This window comes from Bactrocera tryoni, chromosome 3 (genome assembly GCF_016617805.1).
Source record: "Bactrocera tryoni isolate S06 chromosome 3, CSIRO_BtryS06_freeze2, whole genome shotgun sequence".
NCBI lineage: Eukaryota > Metazoa > Arthropoda > Insecta > Diptera > Tephritidae > Bactrocera > Bactrocera tryoni.
Window position 1 is genome coordinate 60,362,060 of NC_052501.1, and position 27,442 is coordinate 60,389,501.

Consider the following 27,442-nt stretch of genomic DNA (forward strand, 5'->3'; position numbering starts at 1 on the left):
AGAATAGCGGAAATCCGCCCCGACTTCCCAGTCGAAGCAGCCGTTTTAGCTAATGAGCCCGACACCTTACGCCATGCCGATCCCGGGGATCCCCGAATAAGGGATCTCAATTTGGAGATTCGGCGTATGGTAAATCAACATAAGCGGACAAAATGGATAGAGCACCTGAAGTCCTGCAACCTCTCCACGGTGTGAGTAAGCTTTGGGCTAGTGTCAAAGCTTTGTCTAACCCGAAGAGACACGACGACCGAGTTGAGGTTCAATTCAATGGCCATGCCTCTTCGGACCCGAAGAAGTGCACGAGCTACTTTAGCCGGCAGTTTACACTGCACCCTTCGGTAGACAAAGCCAAGAGATGTGTTAACCGACGGCTGCGCAAAATGCCAAACGACTGCGCGCCACTTACTTTCAGCGATGAGGAGGTTCAGAGTGTCATCAACAAAGCAAAATCTTCCAAATCCATTGGTCCTGATGGAATCAACATGCTAATGCTAAAGCATCTAGGCTCGACGGGAGTAGGCTACCTCACCAAGGTCCTCAATCTGTCGCTGACCACTCTTCAAATACCCGATGTGTGGAAAGTCGGAAGAGTGGTCCCATTACTGAAACCTTGGAAACCCGCCAACGAAGGGTAATCTTATCGACCGATAACTCTCCTCTCCCCAGTAGTGAAGACACTTGAGGCCTTGCTACTCCCGACCTTCACTCACCACCTGAGCCTAGCCAGCCACCAGCATGGATTCCGAAAAGTGCACAGCACCACCACAGCACTTAGCGTCAGGTCGCAGTGCATTACCTCATAACACTATCTATCTATTTATTAAGATATACATAATTAAGTGTGCACATATGGGTACCAAATGCAAGGAGCGTCATACATGTTGCCTAAAATTCTTAATTTATAACAAAGCTTCAATTTAATGAGTTTTTCTAGTTTCATTAATAGTGTTATTAGCAAGTCAATAGTTAGTTTTCATTTAATTAATCTTACGAAAACATTTGATAATTTAAATAGCAAGGCAAACATTCAAACAACGCAATTGCGTTTGTTTTGAACTTCAACTGTCATTATTCTTCATTTGGTACAGCAAAATAAAAAATTTTTTTACACCATAGGATTTTTTTAACCCCCAACTCAACATAGGGAAAAATATTACCGTCTGGCATACAGTCTTCGGCAGCAACTGTGCAGGCGTCAGTTTTAAAAATGCTGTTGTTGCGCATAAGAGTCTTAAAGTTGCTTGTTGTATAAAATTCATATTTAAGTTTCTAAGATATCCGAACTGAAAATTTTCACTCGTCCTTTCTCCCAATGAAGTTGCTCATACTGTAAGTATGAGTTGCAGTATGAAAGCATCATACTTGCTCATAGTCGTACATATTGGCAAATGCGGTGGCAGTAAAAAAATACATTTTTTTTTTATTAAATTTGGTTACACATAAAATAATATTTTATATGTACGTATGCGTTTATTATAATAGAATAGCTGTGTTTCATACTTTTCAAATTTAATAACTCTTATAGCATATTTTTACACTTCTTGACTTACATAGCTGTGACAAGAATAGAAAAATAGTAATTTCAGTAAATTACTATGCATACAAATATATTTATTGGTAAATAAAATGTTACGTCATACATTGCAGTATAGTATAGTTGTAGGAGAATTCGATGAACATGGGTGCTTGATTTAGTCCTTATTGGGAGAAATTTAGCCGCTATTACTAAAATGCTGCATACATTAAAATATGAAATAATGTTTACATATTTAGTACATATGTATTTCTTTGCAAATTAAATGAAGAATAATGAGAAAAAATGTTAAACACCATTTTGAAAAAAATCGTAAACATTTATGCAATTGAGAGAAACTTATAAAGGACTGAAGTCATTATAGTAAAACTTAATCTAGCAAAACAATTTTACGCTACTCCCCGTACAACATTCCAACATTCTATTGGATAAGTAGTTGTCATAGTGTATTGATCTTATAAATAGTTGTTGTTTTTCCATTGTTATTACTACTTTTATATCATATTTTTTATATTTTTATTATAAAAAATGATAAATATATGTATATATTGTATTATATTTAATTACCACCAACAAAATCATCATCGACCTTCTCACGTTTAATTTCAGTATTTTCATGCCCGTCCGGCAGAATACATTCATCTTGCGGCGCACTATTGCCATCAGTATTCTGTGTTATCACAACCACTTTGGCAGCTGCGGTGGCGCGTGTCATGCGCTTTGGTGCAGTTGAAATGGTGACAGCCGAACGCGTTGTAATCGTTTCGGATATGCTCTTTTCAGCCGAGCTGCCTGCTGACAGATGTGGATTACGTGTCAATGTTGGCAAACGGCGCGTTGGTAGAGTTCCTGTTGCTGTTGAGGCTGACACCGGGACTGAATTGAGTTTTTGTGGAATCTGTATTTTTTATAAATGGAAAATTTTTAAGTAAAAGTTTTGTTTGATGGTTTTATAATACATTCTACTACTCTTGGGTGAATAAACTATGATTTTAAAATTGGTATTGTTTGATCAGTCCTCTTATATCATTTTAGAATTTAATTTTGACGTGAAACTGATTTTAAAACGTGTAGCGATTTTTAAGTTGTTATTTAACGGCTCTTGAATTTTGACAAAAGGTTGTATTTTTCAGAAGTATATTAACGGTAAGTATATTAATTCGCTCATAGTTAGTTATGCAGTTAAGGGGTTATATTCACTTCTGATTTTTGTTTTTGCACATGTGTCGAATGCAAATGAATTCGAAAATATTCTCCGAAAATTTGAAGTCGATCTTCAAATGAAATATGTACTGAAATTTATAAATGCATTAAAAATATACTTTATAATGAGAATGAGAAAAAAAGTTTGCCTAGTTATTTTGCAACTTTTGATCCAAGTTTATCGAACCATTTTATCTACAAACCCAAAAAAAATTGGTATAATATTTCATTTAATATATATGTATATGATAATAAAAAAAGCTTATTAACATATATATATGTATATATATATAAAGACAAGTAAGGAAGGGCTAAGTTCGGGTGCAACCAACAGAAAATACTATTAATATATTTAAAAAAAACGAAAAGGAGCCTACATTTAGGTGGAAATATCAATTTTTATTAAAAAAAAATATATACGGGGTGGGAAAAAAGTTTAGATAAATTTCACTTTCTCACCTGACGTATTGTCAACTCTCGCCCCATTCGTGGTGTACTTCTCAGCGATGTGGTTTTACCATCGTTAAGCGGTGTGTTAACGTTACTAGTAGTTGTTGCAATTGGTGTAGACGTCTGCATTGGAGGTTTGGTGTAAAAAATTCTTGGTGAGGCCTGTGTAGCCTTCAGTGTGGGTAACACAATGCTCGACGTAGTCGAAACAGTTGGCAACGATGTGTTCATGCTGCCTGTTATCGACGTCGACATTATACTGGACCTTGTAGATATTGATGATTTGTTCATCGGCATTGGTGAAGCTGCTAGCTGATAACCCAATAAACTATTGTCCTTATCTAGGACGGCAACTTGAGTTTTAGAACTTTGCAAATTCGATTTCTGTGACTGTTGCTGTATTGTTGTGGTGCGCACCACAGTGTTGGTAGTTTGTGTTGTTATAGCTTTTGATACTGATTGTATTGCTGGCGAAGTTACATTGGTCGTACTGGTAGTTGTCGCTATACCGATTTGTGCAGCATACTCGTCAATCAAACGCACAGCACAGTCGACATCTTTGGGTGTCAGCGTTGTTGAGTTGATCATGCTGTCAATAATCGTCTGTCGTTCGGAAAACGAAAGCATTGCAATGCGATAATAGTATTTTTTGAGACGTGCATCGAACTGACGTATGCTGGTGCGCAACAAAGAACGCTGATAATCCGATACAGTCGGTAATTGAGATGTTGCATTTGCTGGTGTGGCCATCGTGGGTGTAGATGTCGATGGCATCAATTTCGGTGTAATAACCGTGGTTGAGGGCAAATGTTTTTGCAATGCCGTTATGGTAGGCGTTAGTGCAGTTGTTGATGTTGTGGGATTGCTGACGGGCACAGGTGGTGCCACCGGTGTTACGTTTGCTACAGCTGTATTCGGTGCACAACTTGCAATCGTCGGCACAGACGTGTTCGTAGCATCAGCAGTGATTTTTTCCACCTTTTGCCGGATGGAGGCCGGTATAACATTCTTGTTGGCCTCCAAATCGGCGCGTGTTATAAGTTTCGTTGACATCACTATGTAAGCGGGCAGTTCGCGTACGCCGGCCTGCACTTGCGCGTGTATACGTGTCGGATCAATAGCAGGCATTGGGCCGTCTAGATTTGGACAGCAGTAGTCGAGCAATACGCAGCCGTGATTACGATTATACTTAGCTGGATGCAAGAAGGAATACAGACGCGTACCATTTGAATCCAACTGTGTCGGCGTCAGTCCATAATAACCACTTGGATCATTTGTAGGCGTTTGATTGAGTGCCGAATTGGTGGCGGCTGCTATAGCCAGTGTACGCGAAGCCAAGGAATTCGTGGTGGCCGCGTTGTCTGAGCTTGTGCCCGACGTAATACCAGCAGCTGCTTGTTGTGCGGGCGTTGTGTGGCCATCCACTACCTCTTCTTTAGGCACTACCGGTGTGAATGGTAACTGTGTATCGTTAGCTATACTTGCAGTACTAGCGGCGGTGATTGTGGAGCTGCTGCTGCTGTTGGTTTGCTTGCCAGTCGATTGCGATCGTTGTATGACGCTGGCGTCAGAACTGCTTGTCGTGCTTGAGCGTTTCTCACGCATAACTTCTGCGGCTGTTGAAGTAATTTGTTGCTGTTGTTGTTGTTGCTGCTGTGAACGTGAACTGTTGTGCGTCGAATGTGGTACTGTGACACATTTCATTGGAGTTAACAGAGATAGCTCTTCTGTGCTGCCAAATTGCTGATCTGCTGCTTCAGTTTGGGAAGCATCTGTGTTTTCTTGAGCTAGATTAGGGAATATACAAAAACATAGTTGAGTTTTATAGGTATTTCAGTTTATTTAATTTAGTAATCGAATTGCCAAACTTGATTTGTTTATCATATATTCGTATTGGCAACACAAGGGGCTGCCCACAGGGTGCAGTACTATCCCCTCTGCTATGGAATTTGGTAGTGGATGAACTCCTCGAGTTGCTCACCAGCAATGGAATCCGCTGTCAAGGGTACACGGACGACATTGTCATAATGGCGACAGGCAGATTTGAGAGCAATCTCTGTGACATTGTCCAAAGGGGCTTAAACCTGGCGAAAGGATGGTGCAACACGGTAGGGCTAAATATTAACCCAGCAAAAACTACCGTGATCCCATTCACTAAGCGGAGATCTCTTCCGGGCCTGAGGTCCCTAACAATAAGAGGCACACAGGTGGAAATGTCGAAGGAGGTCAAATTCCTTGGCCTCACTTTAGACTCATCATTACGGTGGAGTAGGCATTTGGACTTAACACTGTCCAAAGCAACTAGAGCACTTATGGTATGCAGACGCCTGGTCGGCAGATCATGGGGATGCAAGCCAAGTATCATCAGATGGCTATATACCATGATAGTAAGGCCTATTGTCATCTATGGGGTGTTGCTTGGGCCACAAAAGCAGCTCAGTCTTCGGTGATCCGGAGACTGTCGAAGCTGCAACGACTTGCCTGTGTCTGTGCTTCGGGGGCAATGCGCACATGCCCCACGGTGGCACTGGAAGTCATACTGGAGCTCACACCGCTGCATCAGGTGATAAAACAAGCAGCAAACCACACCATGCTGCTAATGTCAGCAGAAGGCTGCGGAAGAGGGAAGATAATGTCCTCCAGACAGATGGACGTACTAGCGGAAAGCACACCGCTAGTCCTCCTCCCAAAGGACGGCACCACGAAGAAAATAAACCTCAAAAAGAATTTCAAAGTTACTCTAGGCAGCAAGACGGAGTGGAGCGATTCCACGCTGGAAAGACTGCTGGAAGACAGTACCATTCAGTGGTACACCGATGGCTCAAAAACACCGGAGGGTATTGGGGCACTAAACTACTACTAAACTGTCCATACCAATGGGATGCTTTCCAAGTATCTTCCAGGCTGAAGTTTTTGCCATATGTCAGTGCGCTGAAGTCAACCTCAGCCGCAACTATCGCAACCAGCGTATAGGTATTCTTAATGATAGTCGAGGAATGCATAGAAAGGCTAAACCGCCTATCCTTGTGCAACCGGGTGCAGCTAATTTGGGTGCCAGGGCACAAGGGAATAGAAGGAAACGAGAAGGCCGACGAACTGGCCCGCGCCGCGGCAGCGTCCAAGGTGATGGGACCAGAACCATACATAGCGGTAGGATCCCACACTTTTAAGGAGCTACTCCGCACGGAGGAGAGAGTGGAGAGAGAACGGCATTTGCAACAGGCATCAAGTATGCGCCACGCCAAGATGCTCCTAGGAGGGTACAATCTCTCCAGGTTCAAGGAACTTATTCACCTCCCACAAATTCCGTCTCCTCGTCGCGATCTACACAGGGCACTGCAGGCTCAAGAAACGCTTGTCCAACATGGGCATAGTCTCCTGTGCTAACTGCCGGTTCTGCGACCTGGAACAGGAAACACTAGCACACCTAATCCTGGATTGCACAGCAATCTGTGGAAAAAAGGCTTAAGGCCATGGATTCCATTTATATCAGCAGGGATCACATCACCTCAGTAGCGCCCAGCAAACTCCTGGAACTAACTATTCAGGCTGCTGGGACTCTGGGAAGACATGTGATATAGGAGAGGGCATAGACCCTAGGTCGCGGTGCATTACCTCATAATACTATCTATCTATATATTTAGGTTAAGCTAATGAAAGAAGAAATAGGAGTGGTAAAATGTACTGTTACTTTGATATTGTTGCTACTAACGCATATCTTTGTACGAGCAATTTGCATTGACGGAAATTACAGTACAAAACGACTCGAGCTCTTTAACAGGGGATGGAGCTGGCGGAACAGATTGACGATTCGATATTCTGCACAATGAATGACGAAGCCCCCACCAGAGTAATGGGCACCTGTAATAGCTCGCCCGATATTACCATTGCTAGCGGTGGTCTGATAAATAGCATAACCTGGCGACCTATGCTAACTCTCGCATCAGACCACCTACCCTTGATTATCTCGATCGAGAAACCTCCCGATTTCGATTCTGTGGACAACCGTACCTTCATTAACTTTAATAAAGCTAACTGGGCCGGCTTCACAGAGTTTACTGAGAGCACCTTTAACGCTCTACCCATTCCTACGGACGTATGCGTTGGCGAACGTCGATTCCGCAAGGTGCTCGCAGCAGCTACCGCTCGCTTCATCCCGGCTGGAAGAATAGCAGAAATCCGCCCCGACTTCCCAGTCGAAGCAGCCGTTTTAGCTAATGAGCCCGACACCTTACGCCATGCCGATCCCGGGGATCCCCGAATAAGGGATCTCAATTTGGAGATTCGGCGTATGGTAAATCAACATAAGCGGACGAAATGGATAGAGCACCTGAAGTCCTGCAACTTCTCTACCGGTGTGAGTAAGCTTTGGGCTAGTGTCAAAGCTTTGTCTAACCCGAAGAGACACGACGACCGAGTTGAGGTTCAATTCAATGGCCATGCCTCTTCGGATCCGAAGAAGTGCACGAGCTACTTTAGCCGGCAGTTTACACTGCACCCTTCGGTAGACAAAGCCAAGAGATGTATTAACCGACGGCTGCGCAAAATGCCAAACGACTGCGCGCCACTTACTTTCAGCGATGAGGAGGTTCAGAGTGTCATCAACAAAGCAAAATCTTCCAAATCCATTGGCCCTGATGGAATCAACATGCTAATGCTAAAGCATCTAGGCTCGACGGGAGTAGGCTACCTCACCAAGGTCCTCAATCTGTCGCTGACCATTCTCCAAATACCCGATGTGTGAAAAGTCGGAAGAGTGGTCCCACTACTGAAACCTGGGAAACCCGCCAACGAATGGGAATCTTATCGACCGATAACTCTCCTCTCCCCAGTAGTGAAGACACTTGAGGCCTTGCTACTCCCGACCTTCACTCACCACCTGAGCCTAGCCAGCCACCAGCATGGATTCCGAAAAGTGCACAGCACCACCACAGCACTTAGCGTCATAAACGCTCAGATAGTTCATGGCCTCAACCAGAAGCCACCCTGCGAGAGAATGATCCTCGTAGCGTTGGACTTGTCAAAAGCTTTTGACATAGTCAACCACACAACGCTATTGCAGGACATTGAAAAAACCACGCTTCCTCCAGGGTTAAAGAGGTGGACCATGAACTACCTGAACGGTCGTCAATCATGCGTTCTATTTCGAGGTGAAACATCCAAACTGAGAAGAAGTAAACAGGGGGTTCCGCAGGGTGGTGTCCTCTCCCCGCTACTGTTTAATTTTTACATCTCGAAACTCCAGCAGCCACCAGAGGGGGTTTCCATAACTTCGTACGCAGATGATTGTACGATATTGACGTCGGGCAATGGAATTGATGGCATGTGTTCGAAGGTAAACAACTACCTCTCCGACCTTTCTCATTTCCTCACTGCACGGAACCTCACACTTTCCCCCGGCAAATCCACAGCGACCATTTTTACGAACTGGACGAAGGAGTATAGACTTGAGCTTAATATTGAAGTCGATGACGTGAAAATTCCGACTGTAAATAATCCTAAGATTTTAGGTGTAACTTTCGATAGTCTATGCTCCTTCACTCCCCATACGATCACGATTATTGCCAAAGTACAGAGCCGCAACAAAATCCTCAAGTCGCTAGCCGGCAGCACATGGGAAAAAGACAAAGAAACGTTGTTGGCAACATACAAGGCAATCGGCCGGCCAGTCTTCAACTACGCAACACCTATATGGTCGCCTGGATGCAGTGGTACGCAGATGAGGAAACTCCAGACCTGCCAGAATACTACACTCCGGACCACGACGGGATGCCTTTTGATGTCTCCTATCGAACACCTACACAGAGAGACGCTTATGCTCCCGGTTAAGGAGCATAATGAACTCCTCTCCAAGCAGTTCCTGCTGGGATGTTTTCGTAGAAATCATCCTTGCAGCCATCTGCTTTGAGCGGAACCGCCTCCTAGGAGCATCAAAAGGTCCTTCCTTGACTACGTCGACGACGTCGTACAGTACGCCGACCGGACTTCGGACGCAACTGACTTTCGGGAGGTACTGACCGCCATTCACAGTGGATCCATTAACACCTTCACCGACTCCGTTCCCGTGAATGGGGTTCTTGGAGTCAAACCACCACCCATCGCAGACGAAGAGCTCGAGTTGCCGCGAGAAACGCGAGTGATCTTAGCGCAGCTTCGTTCTGGATATTGTAGCAGGTTAAACTCCTACCTATCCAGAATTGACCCAGACATACCCAATGTATGTCCTGCATGCAACGAGTCTCCGCATGACACTGACCACCTCTTTGCATGCCCTACCAAACCCACTCATCTAACACCCTTTTCCCTTTGGTCCAACCCCGTCGTTTCCTGGGCCTCCCGTTAGATGACGTCGATAACAACACAGATAACCCTTACCATCCTAACGAGGACTGATAATCCGTTAAAACAACAACAACTCGAGCTCTTTAAGTTACCCAATTATCAGCTTGAGTCTCAAACCTCTACTCGGTGATTCAGAAACTGAAAACATTAATATTATGATAAGCGTGATGAGCTGATTCGATTTAACTACATATGTATGTCTCGCTGTATATACCCAAAACTGAGGGACTAGCAGTTTTTGAGGTATCGAAATTTGGAACGTGTTCTTTTCTCACCTAGAAACTGCTCATTTATCAAAACTGTGGTTATCGGAACACTATAGCATATAGCCATACAACTGCTACACATCGGAATCAACTCATTGTATGGAAAACATTATTATTTCACAAGATATTGTCATGAAATTTAGCACAGATTATTATCCAAGATAATGAAATATTATCCGAAGAATGTGTTCAGCTCGGACCATACTGGCATACAAACCGACCGAACCAACTCGATTTCTTGTATAGAAACTTTTTTATCTGCGAAGAATGTTCTAGATTTGTTGCAACCGAATTTAACGCTTTTTTCTTGTTGTTTCTTAATTCACTTACATTTTGTTGGAGATGTTTGGTCCACGCCGGGCGGCACTTTCGTTAATGCTGGCATAGCTGCCGGTGAAGATTTCAACGCATCGTTACCCTCTGCCGCAGAAATAACGTTTGGGCGCGCCGTTAGTGTAGGCAACTGTAACGGGGTTGTTGCTGTTGTAGGCTGGCTGACTATGCGTTTCTTAGCTGGAGCAAGTGGATCCTTTTGGGGGCTACGTTTTTGCGAAGGCTCTGTAGGTTTGGCTTCGCTTTCTGATACTCTAATGTCAGTCACTGAATGCGAAGATAAGATAGCCGGATTCTCAACAACTAGATAAAATTATAGAAAAAATAAATATGAAATTATTTAATTTTGCACAAATAATGGTAAAGTAATGAGAAAGCCTTACCTTGCTCTTTAACCTTTAAATTAAAATTTTTGAAATATGCTGCAACGGTGGAACGATTAATGCGAACACGCAATTTACGCAATTTCACTTTAGTGTCGAGCTGCTGTACCGTTAATTTCTGTAAAATATGTTTTTTTTTAATAAAATCATAAATTTGAGTATACTACACGCATAGCTTACTCTTGGATGTTGTTGTGTGCCGTGTACGCCTGCGCGACCATCGACCTGTGTTGATGGACGGTTGTTGAAACGCGATGGTGTCAGACGTGACACTCTTTGCGGCAATGATGGCCGTTTAAACTGTGCAGCTGCTGGTGTGAACACTTTTTCAATGCGGCCATGCTTTGCAGCGGGTGGCGTATGTTTGGGCAATTCATTTGCAACAGCTTCCTTCGTTGCGTTTGACTCCGCCTCTGTCTGCCTCTTTCTTTTATTGGCATCACGTACATTCATTTTCTTCGATGAACTTTTATTCGCGTTCACCTCAGCGACTGCGGTTTGCACCACTGCTGTCTCATTTGGTTTCTGCTCGGCAACAGTGCTTACTTCGCTGGCGCTTAGATTGCCGCGGTTCGGCTCCGTCGTTGTGGCGGTCGCAATATTATCCATACGTATGGCACTTTCATCGGGCTCAAAGAGCATTTCTTCACCACCGTCTTCAGAGGTACTTTTCTTCTGTTGCTCTAACCACTCTTTGAAAGTGATTACCTTAGAACCAGGTGATTTTGTGGGTGATTTGCTTGAACTGACTTTATCGGTACTCATTGCATCTTCGCCGGTCCGGTTGGGTACAACAATCTTCCTGTCCTTAAGCAACACAGTAGTTGTGGCTTCTACTTGCTTCGCTGGCACAGCTCTTTGTTGCTGCTGTTGTTGTTTATTTTGTTGCTGAGGCGGATGCTGCTTCTGTTGTTGCAGCAGCTGTTGATTTTTTTGTTGCTGTTGTTGTTGAATTTGTTGTTTTGGTGTTGACTTATGTGCTGTTTCAGCCGTTTTGGTGCTATCAGTTGGCCCTGCAGCCCGCAATGATTTACGTTTTGATGTTACATTTTTGTTGTCCAACTCTTCTGCTTTAATTTCTTTGCGCTCCTCGCTTATATTTAATGTATCATAACCATCGATGGCTTGCAATCGTTTAAAGCGTTTCACCGGCAATTGCAATGGATCAGTGTCTTCTGTTGCCATTGATCCGTGCGCATGATCAGCTTTTGTATCGATACGTGTTACAGCCGTTGGCGTGCCAGTCGAGGTGGAGGCTGCTTGTTTAACTGTGCTTTTAGACGTTGTGTTCTTTTGTTGTTGTGTGGACTCATCATTTGCACGTGCTAACTTCTTGGTTGACTGTTGTGCATTTTCCAGCTCAGCTCTACGTTTCTTACCCGGCTCGGTCGATGTTGTTGTGGTTGGTAACTTTTCATGTTCCTGCTTACGTTTCACCTCTGGTGTGTGAGTTTTATTAGCGCTATGACTGGTGTTGATTGATTTTTCGCGCGTTTTAGAAGTTTTTAAATTATCGCCAGTTAACGATTGCTTAACTTCGGAGGCAGTGCTATACTTTGTTGCCACATTGGTTGCACTCTCGTGTGTACTCTTGCTAATTTTCGTTGATTTGCCTTGCTTCTCTTGTGCGCTCATGTTTGCTGGACTTTCCTTTGCGCTAAAGGATTTAATGCCTCGTTGGGCAAGCGCAGCGGCATCAGGTTCACCTTCGCTGGTGTCGACGTCATCGTGGTGTATGCGTGCTGTTGTGTGTATTAAGAATTAATATAGAGTCATAAAACAAAAAATAATTTATAAAAAATAAACAAAAAATTAATAAAAAATTAAAAAAAAACAAAAAAAATTTATAAAAATTTTAATAAATAATAAAATAAAAACATAAAATTTAATATTAATAATAAATAAAATACTTTTAAATAAAATTAAATAAAAAACAAAATAATTAAATAAATAAAATACAAAAAAAAATAACAAATAACAATTTATAGATTAAATTGAGTACTTACACGATTTTCGTACCGACTCCCATTTTAATTTTTTGCTCAGCGACTTTTCTTGTTCTAATGAAAAATCGAAGACAAAAAATAGTGAAAAAGTTATACAACATCAAATAGCTTTTATATTACTTACCGTTATTTTCGTCTAATGTGTTTGGCGTGAGATCACGCATGCGCTTGCGTGTCAAATTCGTTGTTGGCGTCGCTGTAACATTTCGACTGCTATTCGGTTGCTCTTTTTGCAGTTTTTGTGTAGCGTTTGCCGAAATTGGCGTTTGATTTGCAGCTTTAGCGCCTTTTTTGTGAGTTTCTATAAGGAAAAAAATAGACAGAAAAATTCGTTAAAAAATTATTTTCTACATTAGTATGATTATTATTATTAACCGTTTTTAATGCTAGGCGAATGATCGGCAGCGCGCGTGCGCATTGAACGACGTGTCGCGCCCTCATGTTCGTCCTCGTCAGCCGACTGCAGTTGTGGCGATTGAGAAATTATTTTTATATCTGCATTATTGCGTATACGATTATGTTTCGTGGTTCTGCTGCCGCCACTTCCAGTTGCTGGTTCCTTCTCACTTTCCACAGCACCTTTCTCCTTCGTTGTTGGTGTTTGTTGCGTAGAAAACTCTTGCTTACTTGATTGATCTGTATTTTCTGTGTCGCCCTCGTCTCCATGAGTTTGACTTGAATCATTTTTTACAGTCGTGTTAACAGATTCAGCATCGACATTCTTTTTTGCATTTTCATCTGCTGTTTGAGTTTTTGCATTCACATCTAACGTGGTGTTTACGGTTTCTTTTAATGTTCCAGCTTTAGCTTGGTCGTGTTCAATTTCGTCGGCATTCACCGGTGCATCTTCTACTACGACTTCTTTATTTAAATTCTCGTTTGCAATTTCGTCGACCGTTTGCGTATCATTTGGATTTCCTAATTTATCGGTACTACCCACAACTTTTGTTGCTGCTTTCCCATCTGTGGATTCAGCTACATTTTTATTCTCTATTGTAGTGTCAGTTTTCTTTCGTTCATTTTGTGTTATTTCTTCCTCTACTTCAACTTCCACATTCGTAATCTCTTGTTTCTGCGTGTTTTCAGCAACTCTTCGGGATTTAGCTCGTTTTTTCGTGGCATTTTCGTCAACTTTTGTTGCTTGCAAGACCTTTTGGACGCTTTCGGCAACAGTTGTAGTTTCCACTTTACCTACATCATTGCTTTCTACAATTTCCGTTTTGTTCTCTTCTTGCTTTTGTGAACATTTATGTTCCTTTTCTTTTTCAACTTTCTTTTCAAGTGTACCTTCTGAATTTTCTGCAACTGTTTTAGCTTCCGGTCCCTTTTCGGCAGACTCTTCTTCCTTTTTGGTCTCAGCTATAGCTTCCGGTCCCTCTTTTTCAGCAGACTCTTCTTCGTTTTTAATCTCCGCTTTTTTCTCTCGTGTTTTATAGAATTTTCCTCTTCTCGAAACATATTTTTCGCTAGCGCTATTTGGAACAACTCCATATTTCTTAGATTTATCAGTGTTTTCAATAGCAGCCATTATTTCTTCAGCTTTCTCAGTGCTTCCGCTAATAGCTGTTTCCTTTTCAGCTTTCTTTGTACTAAGAGTAGGTTCCGTTGTTTCTTTATTAACTTGATATTCATGCTTGCTTTCGTTGGTTTTTTGAGATTCGCAGCGCTCGTTTTGGGTTTTATCGACGTTTGCACTCATTGTGTGACCTTTATTATCGTTCTGCTCTACTTGACTAGTATTTTCATTATCGTTCGCACCTCCCTTTTCTTCTATCACTTCTATATCTTCTCTTCGACTCTCAATAGTGGATGCTATTAACTTGCTTTCGCTTTCTTCTTCGCAATTTTGAGTAGTTTCAGTTTCGGTAGAGTCTGCATTTGATTCCATGTTCAACTCTTCAGAGAGTGCCGAATTCTGCCCTACAGTTTTCTTATCGCCTGTTTCGGTTTCCATTACAGTTGGTGCGTTAGATTCCTTTGCTTCCCAAGTCCCAATTTTAGATTCCTTTTCAACGTTCAGTTCACTCTCTGACACTTTCTTAGTATCTTTAGTAGATTTCGTTTTCCGTGTATATTTCTCAGTTTTCCATTTTAACTGCCGATAATCGGTAATTTTGTCATCTTCTGACTTTGCTTTTACCTCTTGGGTTTCTTCTAAATCTTCAATTGTTTTATCTGTAAGTTTATCTTCCTTCGAAATAATTGTTGCCTTTGTTTCAGATTCCTTACTTTTTGAGTCTTTCTCTTCTTTGTCTGTAGATTTTTTTGAATCACTCTTTGATTGCTCCGAATTTTTTGTCTCTTTATAATCAACTCTTGTTGACGTTGAAGTTTTTTCCTCTTTCGAAACACCCCTTGCTTTTTCCTCCTTTGAAACTCTCCTGGATCTATCGGCGAACATTTCATGATTTGATTCATTCTTAGCTTCTTCTGATGTTTTTTTCTCATTTGAAACTTTAGTTGCATATATCTCAGATTTTTCGTCCTTCTTTGAGCGCTCTATAGAATAACCTCTTACTTTTTCCTCCTTTGAATCTTTCCTGGATCTATCAGCGGTCTTTTCATGTTTTGATTCAATCTTAGCTTCTGCAGATGGTCTTTTCTGATTTGATACTTTATTTACATTTATCTCAGATTTTTCGTCCTTTGAATCCTTCTTTGAGCGTTCTATAGATTTATCATATCTTGAAAGGCGCGTCGATTTTGCCTCATTTGAACCTTTGTTTGTCCTATGTGTAGAGTCTTTTGATTCACCCTTAATTTTTTCGACACTTTTTTCGTCTGTCGAGTCTCTTTTACATTTGTCATCAAACGTTTCTGTTGAGTCTCTTTTAGATTTTTCATAAAATTTCTCTTCTTTTGGAGCCTTCTTTGGTATCTCCATAGACTCTCTTGAATCAGTCTTTGTTTTTTCAGCAGATTTTCCTTCGTTTAAACCCTCCTTAGCTCTCTCTGTAGACCTTTTGGAAGAACTCTTTGATCTTTCTTCTTTTAAGTCTCCCCTCATTTTATACTCAGGTTTCTCTTTTGATTCCTTCATTTCTGTTTCATATTTGCGATCACTCATCGACTTTCCCTCTTTCGAAGTTTTCTTTGTTCTATCTGTAGAATCTTTAGAATCAGTCTTTAATTTTTCTGCAGGATTTTCTTCCTTTGATTCCTTCTTTGCTCTCTCCGTAAACCTCTCATATTTCGATTCTCTCTTTGACCTTTCTGGAATTTTTTCACCCTTTGAATATCTTTTTGTATCATCTGCAAATTTTTCTAATCTTGAATCCTTATTTGCTTTATTACAGATTTCTTTCGATGAATGTTCTGCTTTATCCTCAACTTTCATGGATTTCGAATGCTCACTTACTTTTTCTACAGATTTATCAGTACTTCGATCTCGCCTGCTTTTACTTCTAGGTGTTTCATATTTAGAATACCTCTTTGAGTTATCGCCCGATTTTTCATCTCTCCTAGATATATCAGCTTTATCTTTAAGATTATCGTATTTAATATCTTCTTTCGCTTTCTCTGTAGTATTTTCTACTTTTAAATCTTTGTTTCTTTCTTCTGCTGATTTTTCAACGGAAGAATCTTTTTTCTTTACATCTGAAGGCATAGGCTCCTTCGATCTACTTTTTGTTGTAACCGTCGGCATTTCTTGCTCTTTCGAGTCTATTTTGGCTTTTTCTATGTTTACGTCGGCTGCTGTCTCACTCTCCTTTAAATCAGTTGGCCTTTCACCTTTTGCTTGGGTGTTTATTTTCCGTAAAAGTTTTTCATTAAGAACTTTTGATAAATCGGTCTTCTTCAAGGAGACCACTAGTCCACGCACTCTTTTATCGTGTCTTGGTGTCAATTCAGGCGTTTTGCACTTTTCTAAGCACATCATATCTTCGGGTTTAGGTTGTGTCTCTGCTGTAGCTTCTTTTATGAGTTTCTTTTCATCTACATCTTTTACTGTGCTGCTATGTTCACTCTCACCTACTTCTTGCTTTCCACCTACAGATTGTGGTTCCGCTACTTCGCTTGGAGTTTTTTCAATTTTTCTACCACGAGGCGTTTGAGATCGTTCGCTGCGTTCACTATTCGAAACTGCTCGTAAAACCTCTTCCTTTTTTTCGTATCTAGGCTTCCTGTATTGAATTTCAGAACTTGTCTTATCCGTCTCTATATTGGATTTACTCATACTCTTGCTGTTATCATCAATTTTGTTATCCGTTTTTTGTGTATTACTTTTGTTCCTGCTGGATTGTGACGTTTTTCCCACTTCTTTCATATTGACACTGTCGATATCTTCATTCGATTTCCCATCTTTAGATACAAGCGTTGCATTTTTTTTTGCGTCCGTTATATACACATCATCCACAACTTTTTCTACATTTGCTTCATCACTAGCTTTTGATGCAGTTCCCTTCGTGTCATTGGTAGACTTTGATTCTTTCTCGGTTGATTTCTTGGTAAGAATCTGTGATTTACTTTCCGTAAATTTGGCACTCACAGGTGTCTGTGAACGCCTTAGGCTCACGCGTTGTTTATCCGTTCCACGCATTTTCTTAACAGTTTCTTGCGCTGCTTTGGCATTTTTCAACCTGGTCGGACAATCTTCCTCATTCTCCTTTTGTGGTTTTGAATTTTCTGACGAGCTTTCATTTTTAATTTCACCCTGTTTGCTTTTTTCAGTCTCCTCAGTTTGTTTCGTAGCATATGCAGCTATTATTTCATTTTGTTCTTCGTGCTTCTCCAATTGCAACTCTGCATTTGTTTCCTCTCCCGTGTTCAACTCGAAATTTTCTTCATCGATGTCTTTTTCGGCAAGCGCTTTGGTATCATCCTTTTCTATTTCGTTTTCGTCACCTTGGCTTTTAACATTTTTGCCATCTGTTTTTATCGCACTCTCGCTCTTGCTTTCATCTGCCAGCTTTTTAGGAGCTACATTTGCCACTACATTTCTCACTTCACCTTCATTACAAATATTTGGAGTTTTATTAGTTGCACTTTCTACTGCAACTGCCGCTTCTTGCAGTTTATTAGCATTTCTTTCGCTCACTTCTCTTTCGTTGCACACATTTGCAGTGCACTCTGTGTCACTTTGTTTTGTATTTAAGTTTTCGTTTGTCTCAACGTTCTCCATTGTTTCGACAACCTGCTCACTTATGACTTCTAGTTGGTGCACAGATTCATCAATATTTTCAGAAGTTGGCAAGTTCTGCATTACAACATCATCAGCTTTTTCATTTGCTGTAACACTTATTGCGTCATTAGTACTTCTATCATAATCTGGCATTTCTTTACATTCTTCAATAGTATTTTCCTTAATTTTATTCTCCAAATTACTTTTTTCTTTTTCAACGTCTTCCTCCACAATTTCTCCCATATCGATTTCCATTGTTTCAGTTGTGGATGGCTCTGCGGAAGATAATGCATTGGTTAGTAATTCTAATTTCAGTGTTTTAAGATGATCACCTTGAATTACTCCTGGCTTCACAATTGGCATGCCATCCACGTGACTATCACAAGCAATTGCACTTTCTGGCATATTATCCGTTTTATCTTTGGCCTCATCTTTACTATCAATTACAACTTCATCTTCAGGTTCGACTTTATCAATATGTTTCGTATTAAATTTAAGCCCCTCTGCTTTATCATTTGCTACGGATAGCACAGTATCTATACGCTCCAATAGCGTATCCTTTGATGTTGAATTTATTTCCGCATTCGACAATTTATCATTCGAAATATTAGGCGTTTCTTGTTTTCGTTGACGACTTGTTGTTACCTCGGCGTCAACATACTGTCGTACTCGAAATTTCGACGTAACATTTGCATTTTTTTCCAATACAGAGCCCTCCTTAGAATTTTCCTCAAATTTCGACGTCATTTTTGTCGGTGTATCCTCCTTATCACTTTTATAATCATCAGAAACTGTGGGGGAAGGCGTTGACCCACGTATTTTGTCTGTAGGTTTTTTTTCATTTTTACTTCCACCTTATCTTACTCAATAAGTTATGAATTATATACTTACCTAGATTAGCACGTTCATAGTTGGAGTCGTTGGACAATTCAATAATATGCCGTTCATCATAGTCCACATCACTCAACGTAACGAATGTATCAGCAGATACATCGGAGTATATAAACGAATCAGTATCGCTTTCCGATTCATTTTCAATATTTTCCAAACCTAACAAATTGACGTAATATAATTGCATATTAAAAATACATGTTTAAAAATTTGTTTAAAAAATATACAACTATTTTTTATATATACAAACATTTAGTAACAAATATATGTATACTACTATGCTTACTTAAAGGATCTTCTGCGGGATCTTTAATCTGTGGTTTCTCAGGTTTTATAATGGTTGTCTGCGAACGTTCAACAATTCGCTTAGACCCTGTCATTGGCGTGTTATGCTTGCTACTGTTAAGCGAATTACTGTTACTGCCGGTTGTTGAAGTAGCAGCTGAAATTTGTTTACGCGATGTTGACGGAGTGGGCGAGGCTACCTTACCTGAATCACTAGTTATTTTCGCATTTTGTATACCACCACTTCTATTGCTTTGTAATATGCGTGTTGTTGGCAACACGTTCTGCAAAATAAATAAATCAAATAAATTTGATTTGTCAAATGAAACACCCATACTATAACTTACATCATTTGAATTTATTAACTTTGTTGATGCTGATGCTTGGCCCAGATTCTGTTGCACCGTTGGTCTTACCGTAGCCACGGATTTAGTTTTGTTATTGCGTTCCACAGTTGTTTTAGCTGCTTCTGTTTTGTTTGTTTTCATGCTAACACTAGATACAGGCGTTGGTGAGTTGGTACCTTTTGCCATTGTAGTTGTGGTTGTAGCTATAAAATATATAATCCAAATTAAATTCCCAACAAAATAATATGATTTAAATCTGAACCTCACATTTTTGTACTGTTTTGTTGGGTTGAGTAACCTTAACATTGCTTTGTTTAGGTTGGGGTTTATTAGTTGATTTCGAACCATCTGCATTTGGATTGAATGGCTCACCTAAATTATATATAAGCTTATATGTATTTAAACTTGCAAAACTATTTTACATTTTTATACCTAATTCTTTTACAAGCATATCGAGCGAGTCCATGGAAACGCGAGAATATCGTGAACTGTGTTCACTACGCTGGCTCAGTTTTGCAGGCCCTTATGAAAAATATTTTGAATAAAACACACAGCACAAGTTGACGCACCACAAACTTACCTTTTTTATGCATTACGGACTCGTCGTCCGAGTTATCATCGAATAAACTGTCGAAAATATCTTGATCTATAGAAGAAGAGTCCTCATCATCTGGCATAGTAACAAGATTAGTCCTGTTACGACCTTTAGTAGTTGCAGTTTGAGTACTCATTGCTTAAGACATGAATATCGAATTATTAGTAGAAAAGTATAAATTATAGGCATTGTAAAAAACAATTATCATGAGTTTAGAGCAATTTATACTTACTTGGTAGAATTAAATCTTCGTACTCTTCCAGGTATTCAATTTCGTCCATTTTTAAATATATATTTGTCAGCAAAATGTTTATTCTTTTTTTGCATTCACCCTTACGCCATTGCTGCCTGCATTTATATTACGCTAAAGGAAATCTTATAAAAACTCGCCGTTAACGTGTTCTTATGTATATATAATATTTAGTTCTTCTTCACTGTACTCTTTTTGTTCAATATTCAGTAAAAATTTGCAATACTTTAAACACTTTAAATTGTCACATTAATGTAGATATTTGCACTGAAAATAATCTTTTTATAAATCTGCGAAACTCACAAAAAGAACAAGCGGTACCGCGCGCGTACATCCACAAACTTGGTTGTATATTGTTTTTGTGGATGTCATTCATGCCCGCAATGGTTGACAGGCAATTCAATGTGGGCATTAATAGGTGTAGAAATGACAAATTTTGGAAATGCAAATATATTTGCGAATTAAAATCTTTATGTATTTGCTTTAAGTTTATATGGACTTATTATGTTTTTTGGGTAAAGCTAATATATTTATATAATGCAGCTTTTAATTAAACAAAGTAACAGTTCGAAAATGTTTTAGACATTGTTAAGTAATTGCAATAATGTCCATTTATTTGTCACTACAAATGCTATAGCTATAAATATTTGGAGAGTTGGCAACTTTAGCCATATTGGCATTGTGACTATTGCGAGTACAAAAAGTTTATTGTGATTTGTCAGCTCATATTCAGAGCAAGCGGGCATTTTTATTTTATTCACAAGCTAATTGTAAAAAATCGTGATAGAATAATAGTTATACTATACTGCAAGCAGTTATTTAGAAAATAAAAATAAACCCCGTAGAGTAGTTATAATGGTGAGTTTAGAGATATAGAATATTACTTATTTAAAGCGACGATACGACGCTTGAGGAAGATTGCTCAAGCATACTTTACATTTTTAACCGGCATATACATATGTATGTAATAAAATTAAAGTGGCTGATTAAGAAACTCGTGGAAACATTGAAAATAATCAGATATTTTAATATAGTGAAAGATTGTATCAAGTTGAGTAATTTAATATCAAATGTAATCAAACATTAACATAACCTCATTTTATGGGGTTTATGTTTAAGGCATTTGTAAAATGCTAATAAACAGTATTGAATTAATTTTTTTAATTCTAGAGCCCTCGTTCACGTAGCCGTAGTATTTCCCCACGTCGCAGTTACACCAAGTCGCCAGTTCGACGCGGCAATGGGCGTCGGTATGTATCAATTGCTAAATTCAAACTTACTAAAATAGTAATTTTAAGTTTCTTAAATAGACGACATTCAAAAGAAAAGGTGTACAGTTCTCGCAGTAGATCAGCCTCACGACAACCGCCTTCTCCACCACCACTGCCATCAGGACGAGGTGGACGTTACTCAGAAGCCAGTCAAAGCTCTTCAACGTAAGTATCTACATACATGCATAATTTACATTAGTGGCTAATTTATGCATCTATATATTTAAATTTATTTTTCATGTCTTATCAGTCGTCATGACAACCAGAATTTTTTTTTATTTCTGCAAAGTTTTAGTTTTACAAAGTGGATACATTTTCTTGCAAGGCGTTCATAATCGTTTAAAAATCATGAAACGTGTGCTTTTTGCTTTAAATATTTGTGACATTTGAGTTGCTCGAGTAACTATATTTATATATATATTTTCTAAAAATAGATACATAACAGCTTTCACGGCTGTAAATAACTAAAGCCTTTCGACATGGTGTGAGTTTTGTAACTTGAGTTTAAAATGATTTGTCGAAATCACGAAATATTTTTAAGCACTGTATTTACAACGATAGTTTTCAATAACGTAGTGGTTGTTTTTCCCGTTTCAGAATAGTGAAATTGTAGCAAAAACTTATATGAACTCAAATAATGAAAGGCATAATTTCAATGTAAGATTCAATTTCAAACATTTACACAGAATATACTTGAACGGCAACAATTCTTAAACAAAACCCCAAATGTTTCTTCTGTGAATTAAATGATCGAGACAAATGGCGGAACGCAAAAAATAAAAAGTACACAATAGTATCAAGTCTAACGCAACAGCGCAAGTTTTGCAAATTTCATCACAATACAATCCTCTCAATGAAACTCAAGTGTGAAATGCATTAATAAAATGAATTTTAACGGGCACACATAACAACCTAACGATCAATTTTGAAAATATATATTTACACTTGGTGTGGTATATCCAATATTCAATATTTGAATTTTTTCCTTTTTCGCATGTTAAAAGGTCACTCTCTCCCCGTCATGGTCGTCGTATTTCCCGTTCACGTTCCCGTAGCACATACGAAAAGCGTCGTGGTAATAGGGTGAGTCCTATTGTCTGGCCTTAAAAGTTGTGCATTTGTAATATTTCTGGTTTAAATTTGACAGGAAAAGCCAGTGCAAAATCGGTGTATAGGTGTATTTGGTTTAAGTGTGTATACAACGCAACAAAAAATACGTGATATATTTTCCAGATTTGGACCCATTGAACGAATACAAGTTGTAATTGATGCACAGGTGAGCATATTGATTATACAAGTAATGAGACATGGAGTTGCCACTTATAAATTATGGATACATTTTCAAATAAAACTTTTTGTTAAATGACATAAAAAATGGCTAAACCAATTACTTTCTAAATTGGAGATAATGAGTAGCACGCCAAAGACACTTGCGTGTACTTACTAAAGGCTCTCCCATACATTTACGATAATAACATTAAAATTATCTTGTAAATGTTGTTTTCTAATATAATATTTTTTTTTATTTTCCGCAGACTGGTAGATCGCGTGGATTTTGTTTTATTTATTATGAGGACATAGCGGATGCAAAGGCGGCCAAGGACGCTTGCTCTGGCATGGAAATTGATGATCGGCGCATAAGAGTTGATTACTCAACAACGCAAAGACCGCACACCCCCACACCTGGTGTCTATATGGGCCGACAAACTCGGTATGTAAACAAATAATAGTTTAATGTATATAAGTAAAGATTATTAATTTTTCCTTACCTTCGTTTGCCAAGGCGTGAACGTGAGCATAATGATCGCTATCGAGATGACTATCGTCCCCGTCGTCGCTCGGGCTCACCTTATCACAGTCGCAACAATAACTACCGCAGTGATCGAAGGCGTCGTTATGAACGCAGCCGGAGTCGTTCCTACTCGCCGCGTATGTATTAACTCGAAATGTTATGTAATCTAGAATGAAGTTGTTTGTTTTTCGTTTACAGGGCGTGCACGCTATTAAAACTGTTATCAGTAATATATACACAAAAAACATAAACTGTAGTAGAGGTGTCGCAAAACGCTCTGCTACCTATGTTTTCAAATGGACATAGTGTGCAAAATTTGGACAAAAAATACAGATTTTAAACAGCTGCTGAATTATAAGGAAATATCATGAGTTATTGGTTGCTTACGTCCGTCTTTTGTTAACGTTCTCATTATATTCAGCATTTGGCAGCAAATTATTTATTATAAATAATGAATGGAATGTGTTTTTTAATTGTAACAATCGAATTAACGTCCTATTCAGCCAGCAGCACAATATTGAATTATTTCGCCCAAGTTTGGCATTTACTCTTAGTTCTTATTATTTATGCTAGTTTCAATGCAATTACAATTGCTATTTATTTAATAACACCATTTATTATTTGCTCACTTATAACACATTTTATTTGTTGACTACCAAACATTTTTATAACTCTATGTTTAGCAGTAGATAGTAGTGTATTGCAATTTCATAACTAAAACAAAAAAAAAAAAAAACAAGCACCATTTAAATGTGATGTAGCCACCTCTGCATTAAAGAATTTGCATATTTAACAATTTAAATGTATGTATGTCCACTAGACATCAAATAACTGAAGTGGAGACGTTTCGCTGTTATTTTTTATATATTATAAAAAAGCGAGACTTTGGTTTACTTGTAATTTTAATTAGTTTTAATATTTACTAATACAAATGGAATAAACGAAAAAAATCAATGGCAAATGAATTTTGATTTCTGTATGTATAATCTACAGGGAAAAATTTGAAATCGTAATTGGAAATATTTTAGAATGTATAACTGTAAATAATAGTCACAGTTATTTGCTAGCATTATGTTGTTGTGCTTGTCTGGAGGTCTTATACGCTATCTCCAGTGTATTTTGTATGACTTGCATATCACTTTCTATGCTACGTGCCCAATTCTCAACATCACCCAGCTCCTGGAATAACAAAAATAAAAAAATCATTGCCATTAAACCTTCAAGAAACGGATGTACCTTCAATGCACTACTGAAATTATCAATCAATTGCAGCCACTGCTGCGTCTGTTTGGCAAAGTTGGTAGCGCCGACGTGCAACTGTTTTGCCTCGGCATCCAAACGTTTTTGATTCAAATATGCTTGTGCCACACTACCAAAAGTAACATTAAAATTAATTTTGCGTTCTTATAATATGTAAGCACATACTCACCCAACATTTAAGTGGTCTACAATGGCCTGTGTTAACTCATTTGATGATTCAATAACGTCTTTGCGTCGTATTTCTGAACATAAATTAGTTTATTATTACAACGGATCTTTAGTTTTGTTTCTTATTGCATACCTTGCTCTTGTTTTCGCTTGGCTTGTTTAACTTGATATTCTTTAACCATAGAAGTTAACATTTTGGAAATTTTCACAACAGTTTGTTTACTACAACAGATGATTTGTTATTACTGTTTGTCTGCTTGCAAAGTGGAAATGTGCATTCACAATAGTATTTGAAATGAAAAAACTGTGATGCCATTCTATTTTTTTAAGTAGGAAATGCTGTGTGAAGTTCTCACTTATTAGGATTTCTAGATATTTTTTTAGCAATTGTTACTTAATAGTAAGTAAGTTGCTTTCACTCATTTCAATTTGGTTTTTTTCCCCTTTTTGTGAGATTTCTTTAATAAAAAACTTGGAAGTCATTTTCATGAATATGTATATATTTTTCATTTCATGTTTTTTAGATTAATAAGATCGTTTTAATAAGATGTTCTAACAAATACAACATATGACTAAAAAATTTTAGTGAATAAAATACTTTATAATTAAAAAATCCACTAACAAGTAATTATTGTTTATCTTAAATTCATAAAAATGTAATATGCATACACTCATACAAACATACACAATTAATACTTTTTATATTAATTATATTTACATATATAATAATTCTGGTATGTTTTTAAACATTGCAATAAATACTTATCATCAATGGTAGAAGTTGTTGAATAACAACAACAATTAAAAAATAGTAAGATTAAGAATATAATACTACTGAAATAAAAACTAAATTGAGTGAAATGCAATCGATTAAATTAAATAATATAATACAATAATAAACGATTAAAAATAAGCAAGTAAATAAAATATGTACATATATGTATATTATAATAAAGAATATATTATTTAAATTATTAATATAAATTATATAAATATATTTTAAAAATTAAAAGTAAGTAGAAATAATAGACAAACAATAAAAAACAAAAAGAAAATGTTTATAATTAAATAAACTAAATTGAATATTAATTATAAAATAACACTTAATATAAATAAAAATCATTGAAGTAGAATACCAATATTCTAAATGAAAAATAGTCAAAAAATAAGTATAACTACGATAAATTAAAATTATTGAAGGAAACTTTACTTTAAGCAAACTTTAAACAAAAATAGTTCAAAAAGACGTATAATAACAGTTTTTCTTTGAAAGTTTATGTAAATTTATAGATTAATACAGAGATGAGTTGAAATGAACAAAAGTAACGTAATTTCCATGTTTTTTTATTTTTTGTTATAATTTAAATTTTTCTTATGCTCATGATATAGAAATTTGTTAACAATAAAACACAACAGTATGAAGTTACCCAAGTCAAAGAGCGCACTCGCTATATTAAAATTAAACATTTACTTACATATACACATATGCATGTAGATATTTACTATTATTTGGGATATTTTGAAGTCCGAACAGTCAAATGCTTTCGATAACATTTCTAAATGTTTAATAATAATTTGAAATATATCATATATGTATTTATAATATTTATATACATACACATATGTATATGATTTGCCTCAACTTATTATGTAATAATTGTATGTAACTATTAATACTTAGATATTTCAACACCAACAAGTGCCTTGCAGTCTATTTTCAAAAATACCGGTAATATCAGTTAGTGCGTTCGTTATTTCTTGTGATTAATTTTCTACAATATTTGATAGCAATATGCTGAATTAATGCTTTATTTGTTATTGTTTATTTATTTTTTTGTTTAACATTGCTAATGACTGTTTTTAATTTACAAATATCTTTAGTTAGTTTCCTGGTAAATGCTGAGGATAATTCTAAATTTTAATTTTAATGTTTTGTAACAGTCGTCTTCCAATTTTAATTTAATATTTAATTACAATAGAAATATAATTCTCTAGTTGTTAGTTGTAATTTTGTTTAATGTTTACAATATTAATTTCAATACAAATATGAAGGCATTATGTGTAAAAGAAAGTCTTTATGTGTATTGGAATATGATAGTTAATTTATTTAGTATAAATATTATGTATGTTATATGAGGCGGTAATAACCAGATTTGATGTTAATAAAAGTCAAAATCGACTTGCCGCGATTAGCTTCAGCCTGTCGCTAAATTACACAAGTACAAAGAATTTTGGTATTTTCTAAACTTGTATGCAGGGTTGCATTAAGTGCTTTAAAGAAATTAAAAGAATAAACACTTAAATTAATATTTTTTATATCGAAAATTGTAATAAAACACAATTTTCTAATTTCAAATCCTTAAAGCTTATTGAAAAAAAAAATTAAAATTTAATTTAAAATAAAGGAATGTGTACCAAGTTTATAATTAAAAATTAAAAAAAAAATTAATATCACATTTTTTCGACCTCGCATTTTCAATACTATAGACCGATGATGAAACTATGTATACTTTATCAATTTTTAATTCCGATTTTGCAATTATAAATTAAATTTTCTTTTTTCACATCCAAATTTGTAATTAAAAATGTAATGTTTTTTTTTATATTAAAATTTAAATTTTTATTCCAGATTAAATTTAATTACAAATTTAAAATTATTAATTTCTATTCAAATTTTTGATTCTTATCCAAATATAAGTTAAATTAAAACATTAAATTTCTTCAAAATTTAGTTTAACTAGTAGAAAATTTAATTATAAATTTTTAATTCCGATTTTGCAATTGAAAATTAAATTTTCTATTTTTAACTTCCAATTTTGCAATTCAATAATTCATTTTCAATTCCATTAAATTATTTAAAACTTTTAATTTTGAATTCCAAAGTTAAATTTAATTAAAGTTTAAAAATTATTCTTTTTTTAATTCTATAATTATAATTTTTAAT

The 27,442-nt window shown here is 37.3% G+C and overlaps 3 protein-coding genes across 4 annotated transcripts; 1 reads left to right on the top strand and 2 right to left on the bottom strand.

Annotated features, from left to right (window-relative positions):
- Window positions 1-1,580: 1,580 nt before the first annotated feature.
- On the bottom strand, window positions 1,581-20,323 carry LOC120772904 (mucin-17). Its single transcript, XM_040101792.1, has 16 exons — window positions 19,990-20,323; window positions 19,743-19,895; window positions 19,595-19,684; window positions 19,430-19,534; window positions 19,163-19,365; window positions 18,817-19,099; window positions 18,531-18,689; window positions 17,972-18,463; window positions 12,893-17,914; window positions 12,642-12,818; window positions 12,518-12,571; window positions 10,692-12,253; window positions 10,512-10,629; window positions 10,126-10,431; window positions 3,197-4,974; window positions 1,581-2,432 (listed from the first exon to the last, which is right to left on the bottom strand). Exons 1-16 carry the CDS (start codon window positions 20,036-20,038, stop codon window positions 2,094-2,096), a joined length of 10,890 nt encoding a protein of 3,629 aa, XP_039957726.1. The 5' UTR covers window positions 20,039-20,323; the 3' UTR covers window positions 1,581-2,093.
- A 395-nt stretch (window positions 20,324-20,718) lies between these two features.
- On the top strand, window positions 20,719-23,842 carry LOC120771621 (transformer-2 sex-determining protein). 2 transcript variants are annotated; one of them, XM_040099711.1, is made up of 8 exons: window positions 20,719-20,865; window positions 21,178-21,257; window positions 21,306-21,443; window positions 22,283-22,361; window positions 22,426-22,554; window positions 22,814-22,989; window positions 23,062-23,207; window positions 23,269-23,842. In XM_040099711.1, the coding sequence occupies exons 1-8, from the start codon at window positions 20,863-20,865 to the stop codon at window positions 23,283-23,285; spliced, it is 768 nt and encodes a 255-aa protein (XP_039955645.1). In that variant the 5' UTR covers window positions 20,719-20,862; the 3' UTR covers window positions 23,286-23,842. The 2 variants fall into 2 exon arrangements, with proteins under 2 accessions (XP_039955645.1, XP_039955646.1); XM_040099712.1 differs by having other exon boundaries at window positions 20,720-20,865; window positions 21,318-21,443.
- A 225-nt stretch (window positions 23,843-24,067) lies between these two features.
- On the bottom strand, window positions 24,068-24,759 carry LOC120771622 (biogenesis of lysosome-related organelles complex 1 subunit 1). Its single transcript, XM_040099713.1, has 4 exons — window positions 24,632-24,759; window positions 24,500-24,572; window positions 24,307-24,439; window positions 24,068-24,249 (listed from the first exon to the last, which is right to left on the bottom strand). The coding sequence occupies exons 1-4, from the start codon at window positions 24,690-24,692 to the stop codon at window positions 24,127-24,129; spliced, it is 390 nt and encodes a 129-aa protein (XP_039955647.1). The 5' UTR covers window positions 24,693-24,759; the 3' UTR covers window positions 24,068-24,126.
- Window positions 24,760-27,442: the final 2,683 nt, after the last annotated feature.

Coding starts and splice junctions, on each gene's coding strand:
- LOC120771621 (XM_040099711.1), top strand. Junction 22,555..22,813: donor AAGTTGTAATTGATGCACAG/GTGAGCATATTG, acceptor TATTTTCCGCAG/ACTGGTAGATCGCGTGGATT. Junction 22,990..23,061: donor TATATGGGCCGACAAACTCG/GTATGTAAACAA, acceptor TCGTTTGCCAAG/GCGTGAACGTGAGCATAATG.
- LOC120772904 (XM_040101792.1), bottom strand. CDS start 20,038: ATGGACGAAATTGAATACCTGGAAGAGTACGAAGATTTAATTCTACCA. Junction 18,690..18,816: donor TCCCGCAGAAGATCCTTTAA/GTAAGCATAGTA, acceptor TCAATTTGTTAG/GTTTGGAAAATATTGAAAAT. Junction 12,572..12,641: donor CACATTAGACGAAAATAACG/GTAAGTAATATA, acceptor ATTTTTCATTAG/AACAAGAAAAGTCGCTGAGC.
- LOC120771622 (XM_040099713.1), bottom strand. CDS start 24,692: ATGTTAACTTCTATGGTTAAAGAATATCAAGTTAAACAAGCCAAGCGA. Junction 24,440..24,499: donor GTAGACCACTTAAATGTTGG/GTGAGTATGTGC, acceptor TACTTTTGGTAG/TGTGGCACAAGCATATTTGA. Junction 24,250..24,306: donor ATTTCAGTAGTGCATTGAAG/GTACATCCGTTT, acceptor TTGTTATTCCAG/GAGCTGGGTGATGTTGAGAA.